Below are 10,531 nucleotides of genomic sequence, written 5' to 3' on the forward strand. Positions count from 1 at the left end.
TTTGCGGTTTGAAAAGTCTCACACCACTCCATAATGTCCCATGTGGAACTTTAGGATAGCATGGTTGAAACTGATCATAGGAAACTCTCTGAGAGCAATGCTATCTAACTTTAGAGATTGTGACTGACCAATCTTCCCACAAATAATGAAGACACCTCACATCACTCCCTACTGAGTATCCGAAAAAAATGCAAACCAGCTGCCTCAGAACTTATGTTTTTCTGTTGAAGCTCCTCAATCAATCTACCTCATAGTACATAATAGAACTCAAATAGATGATGCAGGAATTGTCAGCATGCAGAAGAGAAAAGGGTGGAGTTCATGTTTAAACTGAGAACAAAATAGTGCTCACATCATATTTCAAAGGAATATGGAAGAGTGCAAAATTACAACCTAAATGTATGTGATCACATAATGATATTCTCATACTTTATAATTTATAATTTGGATGCTGGCAAAGTTTTTATTACTATTTCAGAAATCAGAATTACTAGCATCTTTCCCTTAGTAGTAGCAAAATGGTAAATCTTTTAAATACGGTTGACTCCAGGAAAACTAAAGTTTACTTGGCAATGGAGTTGGAACTAGTTGTTATGAGAATGTATAAATGCCTTAGCTGAACTTTTACCTCTCTAGTATAGTAGTGGTATCAAAGGGGCTTTTGGTTTTCACAGAACAAGACGCATTGAGTACCCACCCTTTTTACAACAATTTATTGATTTCACGTTTTATTTATAAAGCAGTTGTATTAATACAGAATAATTTGTTTCTCTTCTACAAAAAATTAGTGATGAAAAAAGTCAAAGGCTACTAAACGAATAGAACACTAGCAAACCCATAAACATAAATAAAATGGACGTATTTGCTTTTCTGGCTATAGAAATGCCTTAAAATTGGCAACCAAATTTAACTTTTACACAGTTAGTGACAGTTCTAAAATCAAATTAAAACTCTTTATCAGATTTTAGAAACACTAAACTCAAAGCTTATTAAAAACAATTGAATGTCAAGATATTTATATTGTTAAACTCTAAACCTGGTGAATTTTCCAGTGAACATGAGACAAAATGTGGATAGAGATACAACAACAAGAGGTAGTCAAATCGATAGAGATACAACAACAAGAGGTAGTCAAATCGATAGAGATACCACAACAAGAGGTAGTCAAATCGATAGAGATACAACAACAAGAGGTAGTCGAATTGATAGAGATACAACAACAATAGGTAGAGGAATAGATCGGAATGAAGTTACTACCAAAAAAAATGTGGTGGTAACTTCAACTAGGCCTAATGCTCAGACATCTTCACCTAGCACTAGTGGTGAAACACTTTTAACGAAAATAAATGTTGCAGCATCTTCAGTTACCATAACCGGTAGGACATCTTCAACACCTATGACTAACACAATCTCTTCACCCAAAGGTAAATCGGGAGCCACCACCCAGACTGCCAATACTCTAGGTGACATACTAAATCAAGTTGATATAACTTCGCCTGACACCAAAAAGAGTCCAGCAGCGAACTGTAACAGCAAAGTGGGTTTCGTAGTGCATCTTGTATTAATACCACTGATAGCCTTTTGGTGTGTCTGGTAGTAACAAAACACCTCAGTAGCAAAATAATTTTCATGTATTAAAAAGGCTAAAAATATGATTTTTAATTTTCATGGAGAATGACTGTAAGACTATTTCTGTTTCAAATACAACTATGATAAATACACAGAATAAATAATATGATAAATACACATTTAGACTATTATATCTCAGCAAAAAGACAGAAACACACCGCTCTCATATGTTGGTGAAATTCTGCCCAGTAGTTATTTGAAAAGGTGCCAGCTAGGCTGACTATTAAGTTAATCCTAAGTGATGGCTTGATAAAGAACAGCTCAGATGAGTAATTAGAGAAAGGTGAACAGATAAACAGAAGTCAGCGGGCGATGCATTTACAGCTAGAAAGTCAAGTCAGTCTAGACTTTAATGTAAAATAAAAATGCATGCCATAAGCCAGTGTATCTATACACTGGCTTATGGCTTTATGGACTTATGAAGTCTCAAAGTATATGTCTATCATATACAGATGCTTTGAGACTTCAGTGTGGGTATCTAATCTGAGGTGGCTTATATTCGATGCCCTAGGAGGATACCTAAAGAGAAGCCAATTGATCCGCTCATATTGTTTTATCAAAGTCCCACCATGTCCATATCTCTAAATATGAGTGCATCCTTGTGGAGAAACAGCAAGCCAAATTACGGTGATGCAGTTGAATGTCAAGATCAGTATATGAATGTTTTCAGTCGTAATGATAGCCTTGCTAAGCTTATTGATAGCAGCTGAAATGTTTGAATGTTTGTAGATTAATTCATCAGCCGTTTAGTTTTAAGATTTCTATAAACTGTCCTTTTCAACTAGTTCGTGTCAGTTGCAAATTGAGAAACAGTTTACCACGTAGCATTTGTGTGACATTTTGTGAAGTTCTTAAAACTTCACCTATAAAAAGCGACAGCAACTGTGCTGACTAAAAGAGAATAAGAGCTTCTACTGGTGATGCTTTAGTTGTGCAACTTTATTACTATATGTATCTAGCCTCAGCATCTGCCGTGAAGTCTGTAATAGACGATACTAAGATACAACTATAAGCTAACCTTAATAGAATTAAATGAGCACAATAGTGAAACATATGAATGGTTGTATGATTGATGGCAAATAGTAACAATAATATTTAAGAAAGTATAGAAATATGAATATGTAGTTGACTGACCTTTTGCCTCCAATTTCAGGCACATTGTTGAAATAAGCTGAATATAAAGTAGTGAGTATGATTGAAACAAAATATTGGTTATGTTGATTGTATGAAGGCAAACAGTAAACTAACTAATAAAGAACAAAAAACTGCTGATCTGGTTGTACGGTGTTGTGACATGGTGTGTTCCCTAATTTTTATTGGTGTGTGTTACATCCGATCATATTTCTGGACCAGTTGTGACTGGACACACCATGCCACAAAGGTCAGATGTTGGCTTGACCACCCACTGGCAGCCATAAAAAGTCAGTACAAATGCATGACGTCCATCCGTGGAGCCATCTCAGGTCAAATATTTCCTTCACACATTTAAACATGCTATATTTGCATGTAGCCAAAGAACAAGCAATTTCAAAAAACTAATTGTACTACAGCACCCACACAAAGAAAGGTGCACAAAATCGTTTAACACTCCTTCAATTAAGTATAACTTACTTTCCAGGAACAATTAATAGATTATGTGCATCAACGATTTGACCAGCTTTGCCGTGTTTGTAGTTTTGTAACGTTATTTCCAAAATCAGAATTATATTTACACAGCCGATGCAACAACTACTAGTCTTGTAGTAGTCTACTAGTAGTATTTGTAAATACTTTTGTGTAAGTTACTTTCGCGTAAGTTGTTGTGCAAGTCAGCGCTGACTAGGTACTTGAGTGGGTTTAGTATAAAACTTGTCTTATAATGGATAAGTAATAACGATCATGCACAACTGTTATTGTTGCAAGCAATAGGACTAGTTGATCAGTTTGGCTTTTAATATTTAAGCTTTGTAAGCAATCAAGCATAATGATAAAAGAGTTAACAAATAGTAAATATCCAAACAGTTACACTTCTAAATGCAATAATTTAAATGATGCATTTATGAACCCAGCTGTCAAAATATATAAATTCAATGTTCCCATTGTTCTTTGCAGTCGTGTAGCTCTTTGCTTTGTAGCTCTTTGCTTTGCCGTTCTTTGCTTTGGTTATTTTTTCTCATTTAAGTAGGTTTTTTTCCTTCTCCCACCTTTTGGTACAGCACATTACAGCTGCTTATATAGTGAGTTGTGTGACAATCTATTGGCTTTCCATGAAAAATGGCTTGCGTACTACTGGGCTAAACCAACGATACATGGGCGAATATGACGATTAAAAAAGCTGGGCATAGCAAATTCATCCCACTTACTAAAACAAGACAAAGATCTTTTAATAGAGCACCAGTATTTGTACAAAACTAACACTATAAAAAACGCTTGTGTGCTATAATAAGTGCCTCCAAACTTATAGTCGGTGAACTTTATCGGCTTTTATTAAGTGTTGTTTATAAAAAAACGTTAAAAAATCTTGTTTTACGTAATTACTGTCATGCCAAAAATACTACTTATGTAGTATGTTGAAAAGTATGTTCTTGAAATTATAAACATGTTCTAGTTGTGGGTTTAGTAAAACACGTGATCCGTGATGAATTGCGTGACGGTACGTGATGGCTAAAATTATGCCAGATCATCATAAAATTGCACCCAATGGCTTACCAGATGCATTGTAAGTAATATCTCAACAAACCAGTGATTTTCTTTCCAAGTTAAAATTATTTTCAAGCTAATACAGGTCGAAGTTATTTTGAAACATGTATGAATATGACTCCTGACAATTTCTAATAGATGTTGAAGTGTTTTAACTAGTTTTTATACATTTTGGACCAATTTTGACCCTAATGCATTTTTCTATTCAGTTGAGAATTTTTTCAAACTAGAAAAATGCGTGAGGGTGTGGTATTGTTGGTGGATGCGTCTGATGAAGTAAGAGTTTAGTATCTTAGTTTAGTTTGATACGATCTATGCGATAGGTGACAGGAAACTGTTTATTGACAGGATAACACAAAGTGGGAAGATCACTCTAAAGTACATAATACAACATCTCTTTTTCTCCGACAAACATGAACATTGAAAGTGTAACATTTACATGAAGACATATTGATTGGAAAATGATTGTCACATTAATATCAACAAAAGTGTGTCGACCTACAGAAGTTACAGAGCTTTGAGTGCTGGAGTCTGAACCAGGGGGCTGACACCACACTGTTAGATTCATAAGTCAAGCTTCACAGGCTGCCTAACCGTACGACCAGACCTTGATATATAGGAGCCCTTAGGACTGTTCGGTGGCGGTTTAGCATCGTCAGTTATATCTTCGATCGGGCATATGTCGATTCAGTTATGACGAATTGAAGTCCCGGAGAATATAGGAACATTTGGGGCAGCTGATGCTACTTCAGCTTTGCGGTTTAAATCTGGAACAACGACCTCTTGTCCAGGGACAAGCGGTGGCAGTTCTCTGGCAGTGTCAGTTTTCATAGGAGGTCGTGCTTCTCTTTCTGGTCTTCCTCCCGAACACGAATGCTTTGGAAGTTAGGCTTAGAAGCCTCTAGTGTGATGGGGAGTGCTGGTAGTCATTCGGAGTTGTCGGCCCATAAGCAGCTCAGCAGGAGATAATATATTCTCAAGGGGGGTGTACGATATGCTAGCAATGCAAGATAAGAGTCGGTCTCTTTTTTCAGCATAGACTTTATCGTTTGAACGGCTCTCTCAGTTGTGCCGTTCCATTGCGAGTGCTTTGGCGCACTAGTGATGTGTTTAAAACCATAGCCAGTGACAAATCTTTGAAACTCTATCAAAGAGTACTGCGGCCCATTATCTGAAACCAGTAGTTCAAAAATACTATGGCCTGCAAAGATGCTTTTTATGTGATCAATGGTCTCCAGGCTGATAAACTTTATCAGCTTGGTGACCTCAACGTAACGAAAATAATAATAAACTAACAATAAATGCCAACATTCCTTAAAATAAAATAGATCACTACCAACACTCTCCCATCGGCGAGATGGGAACTCTGATTTCATCAGTGGCTCCGAAGGAACTCTGGCTAATTTTCGACACAATTCACATGAGCGTACCATTTCCGCAATTTGTTGCGACATACCAGGCCACCAAATTGGCTTCCTTGCTCACTCTCTGCTCTTAGTAATGCCTAGATGGCCTTGGTGAACTTTCTGTAGCACTTTGAGACGGTCAGCAAGAGAAATGACTACTCGATCGTCAAATACAAGTACTCCATCAATTATGGCTATCCTTGAGCGACTTTCAGAGAAGGAGACCAATGGGTCATTGGAGGTCATACACGCAGGCCACATCGTATTAATAAAGTGGTGAATTTTTGACAACACCTCGTCATTCTTCTGTGACTCTATGAGTTTGCTGAGTCTCTCATTGAAGGCAGAGTAAAGTAGAGTACTGCGAGCATGATTTTCTACTTCCCCCCCCCCCCCCCGAATGCTATGTCCTCCACAGCAGGAACAGTCATTGAAAGGGAAAGTTTATTAGCCAAAATACTTTGTTTCACAGGAATGTGTTCCATCCGGTGCTGGAAGCGTAACATGCGCATGCCAAATCGTTGAATGCGAGCCTGCATTTTGCTGAGCTCTGTGCCACTAAATAAAGAGACGAGCTGTTTGTGGTTGGTTTGAATACTAATAGTCATGCCTATAAGGTAATTTCTGAACTTTTCACATTCCCATACAATGACGAAGGCTTCCTGTTCAATCGTGGCATATCGTTGCTCTGTGTTGGTGAGTGCTCGCGGCGTAGACTGTACGAAGCATGCAATCGGGTTGTACTTGTAGTAATGCAGCACAGATGGCATTCCTACATGCAGATGACTGGATGATAGTTTTGCAAGTTGGGTTGTATACCGCTAGCTCTACAGATTGGGACTGCTCGTCTTTGATATTGGTGAAGGCTTTAGCTTGCCGGTTCCCCCAGTACCATGGACAGTTTTTGTAAAGCAAGTTTCTGAGCGATGCACTGAGATCACCTAGACGCATAGTGAACCTACTAAGTTGGTCGGACATGCAAAAAAAACTCCGCGCATCATTCACATTTTTCGGGGTCGCGAAATCTTGGATGCCCTGGATGGCATCAGGGTTAGGTTTATTTAACTTTGATAGTTGATAACACTAAACTTGATAACTTTGATAGTTGAAGGTTGATAACTCTAAAGTACATAATATAACAGAGAGTCAAAATTGGTCCAAAATGCATTAAAACTAGCTAAAATTGTCAGGAGTCATATTCACACCCTAATCACACACACACTTGAAAAAACTTTGACCTGTATTAACTTGAATATAATTTAAACTTGGAAAGATGATCACTGGTTTTTTGAGATATTACTTGAAATGCATCTGGTGAGCCTTTGGGAGCAATTTTATGACGATCTGGAATGGTCTTAGCCATCACGCAGTGTCACACAATTTTTCACGCATCGCGCTTTTTACTAGACCCATTTTAGTTGTTTCATTGGTATCAGAGCCGTATAGTTTCACAGAGTCCCATGACCAAAAACCGGAAACGAAAATGCTCATTTCCAAACAAACCTAATCAACATACTGATCTTTAATGGAATATTTATACCTGACTCTCAATATCTCACTTTTTTTGCAAAGAAAGAGATTGTGAACTTAGACCTGTACAAAACCATTTAAATAAGCAAAAATTTTACTTTCTAACCATATACAAGAAGTGTAGTTTCCGACTATTTTTAAACTGATTAATACCTGTCTAAGCAAGAAGAGGCCCCAAAATAATTTCCAAGGCTCATTCGATCATTTGCCTTGCAGACGCGATTGCGGTTTGATTATTAAAAATGGTAAATTGCGGGACGGTTAAGTGCACAAGCCGATCTGAAGCTGGTTTGCAGTTTTTTCGGTTCCCTCGAGACAGTTCATTGACAAAATATGGGTTCAAAATGTCAGTAGGTTGGACGCAAGCAGCAACCCAAGAGCCCCCAAGCTTTTAGAGCCAGAAAACGCAGCTTTACTCCGTGAGGTGAGTCCCCTTTTCGTAAGGATACTAACAATGATAATTCTGATTTTTTTCTGGTACTTTTTCTCTGGAACTGTCCTGAAATTTAGCTAGTCGGTGTTTCAAGTGGGAAATTATAGGAAGAAATGTGTTAAGTATCATCAATGATATGCAGCCCTCCATATACAGCACCCCCCCCCCACTGGGGGCTGGTTATCATTGGTATCATTGATTTGGGTGAATTGTAGATTAAAAACAAGTCTTTATCACCACCACTGTGACCATGACATGGATCATATCAATATGTTTTAAGAAGAAAATCAAGCAGCAGCCTTAGGCTCCCATTAGGTCTGCAATAATGCTGCTTGTACATGTACTTGCTGGCTTGATTTTATGTGTGTACCGACAATTATATGATATATGTTTGATAATTATTTAACGGAAACATTTTAATGAGTATTGGTTCACCTTGACTGAGACGAGACGTTTGAAACCCGGAGCTATCCCTACTGTATTTGCCCACAAAAGACCGCTTCCTCAGACAGAGAGAGCCAAGAGGCACAAGGCCATAGAAGACCGACACTAGAGCAGTAGCAGCCATACATCTGCAGTTGTTTCACCCACGATTAGCTGCCTTGATTTTCATGAGTCTGGCAGTGTTGGACAGTTTGGTGAGACCTGGTGGAATTTTAATCAAATTTCATGTTACATTTTAGCCTGTAACAAAGATTTCCTCATATTGGCTACAATTTATTGCCATGCTCTATTCTTTCACATGCAGCCAATTCAGCAAACCGGTACGTATTTTAAGTGTGCAACTGCTGTGTGTGTGGTAGATAGCGGCATATGGTATTGCTAGTATTGCATGCGATTCAGCATGATTCAGCGATTCACGATTCAGCGCCTTCTAAGCCGAATGTTCTTTTCATTAATAGTTCTGTTTAAATTTTCTTATGCTTAATATACTCCACTATTATTTTGTTGTTTGTCACTGCTACATAAATTATATTTTCATTTAATCACATGCAGATGATCTTAATATCTGTAACTGCTTGCATGAGCCTGGTTTTTTGCATATGTATTGCGATACTGTATACAATACATTTTGCATATATGCTTTGCTTAAATGATCTTCAGCTGATAGTACCTTGGTGTGCTTCTGAGGCGGAAAATTGAAGGAAATTGTGCTGAAATGTGCTGTACACTACATGAATTTATTGTACCACTGCGAGTGAAGAAGTGAGTGCCTACTCATACCATAATCTCAAACAACACAAGATAGACAAAAGGGCACAGCCAATGACATAAGAGTAAGGCTTACAGCCAGTAATGAACACATAACAAAGGCAAACCACAATTATGTAACAATGCCCGGCTACAAGCGCAAGCTGTATGTCATGACTCTCTTCTCTCACCACAGCTCCCCCTGATCCTATAGATCACAAAACCCTTTTTTCCTTTTACTCTACGTAAAAATCTGCTAGCCACTTTGGCGGCCTACGATCTCGTGTTTTATTTCTACTGGTAACTGTGTTATCTACCACCGATACTGGCGGGTGACTATTACTGCGTACGGCCAAATCTATGCCTTTCAACATCTGCCAAATCTGCTTCTACACATTCATCATTCTGGATAATCTCAATTTCCCTACTATCATCGTCCTCACTTTCTCTGCAAGTGTGACACAGATCTGCAACATGACGAGTCATCTTGACAACTTCCACAGCAGTGTTTGATACTAGCGCAGTCACTGTACCTAACTTCCATGCAGATGTGCACTTTACATTTGCTGGCTTGACATATACCTGGTCACCTACTCTGAATGGGTTACAGGTCACGTCTCGCTGTCGTCGCATACCATCTCCCTCTCCAACTAATCTATGCAGCCTAGGCAGATACGTATACAACTTCTTTGCCGGCACCACTCCTTTAGCATTAGGTGAATTGTTGTAGTAGAATACCATGTCACTGATACTACCACCCGAGCGTGCAGCCATACGCTTGATTGTCCTGTGGATTCTCTCAACTATTCTGTTACCAGATGCACGATATGCACAACTATATATGTGTTCTACTCCCCATGTTTGCAACAATGACTCAAAACGATTGCCACGAAAACAGGTTCCATTGTCTGAAAGCACTTCGACAGGAGGCCCCCTTTCTCTAAACACGCGAGCTAGCTGTAGTGACACTGCATCTGCTGTCTCATTTTGTAGTCTTACCCATATTGAAAATCCGCTTGGACCACAATCTATAATAGTTAGGTATGGTACATTCCTGTAGTGACATATATCTGTAGCAAGCCATTCCCAAACTCCTTCTACCTCCAAATTTCCCTTAGTCCATCGCATGGGGGCAGGATCCACCCTTTGACATGCCGGGCAATTTTCGACAATGTTTTTACAGCCTTCCTGCTCACGCATTTACCTAACCTTTGCTCAGCAATATACAATGTTCTGTCGATCCCAAAATGGTGCAGGTCATGGGTTTTCCTCACATTGTCATAACTAGCGGTATTATCCACTACTGTTACATTGGCCACTTTAGTAGTATTCACCAACCATTTCTGCCTCACCCTGGTTAACACGTCAGCTTTGTTGCTGGATGAGTTAATCAATTTGATGGTTAACTTCACTTCACACTCATCAATCAGCTGTGCAATTAGCCCCAACCTACGCCTCACTATCATTTCGCACAGCCCGCTAACCTTCGGTCGATGACTATCCGTTATAACAGACTGCACCCATGCATACACTGACTTGGAATCGGTTACTACAGTTAATCTTTTCAGGTTCCATTTCATGGCCAAATTTAATCTCTTTCCACAGCATCCAATTCTGCTACATTTATGTGTGCTCCATCATCCTCTTTCCTTAACCAAGACGC

General features: G+C 38.8%; 1 protein-coding gene across 1 annotated transcript; it reads right to left on the reverse strand.

Annotated features, from left to right (window-relative positions):
* Nucleotides 1–9,207: 9,207 nt before the first annotated feature.
* LOC137394319 (uncharacterized) lies at nucleotides 9,208–10,068 on the reverse strand. Its single transcript, XM_068081038.1, has one exon. The coding sequence runs from the start codon at nucleotides 10,066–10,068 to the stop codon at nucleotides 9,208–9,210; it is 861 nt and encodes a 286-aa protein (XP_067937139.1).
* Nucleotides 10,069–10,531: the final 463 nt, after the last annotated feature.

The sequence above is a fragment of the Watersipora subatra genome, chromosome 4 (genome assembly GCF_963576615.1).
Source record: "Watersipora subatra chromosome 4, tzWatSuba1.1, whole genome shotgun sequence".
In the NCBI taxonomy this organism is placed as follows: Eukaryota; Metazoa; Bryozoa; class Gymnolaemata; order Cheilostomatida; family Watersiporidae; genus Watersipora; species Watersipora subatra.

Coding starts and splice junctions, on each gene's coding strand:
- LOC137394319 (XM_068081038.1), bottom strand. CDS start 10,068: ATGCGTGAGCAGGAAGGCTGTAAAAACATTGTCGAAAATTGCCCGGCA.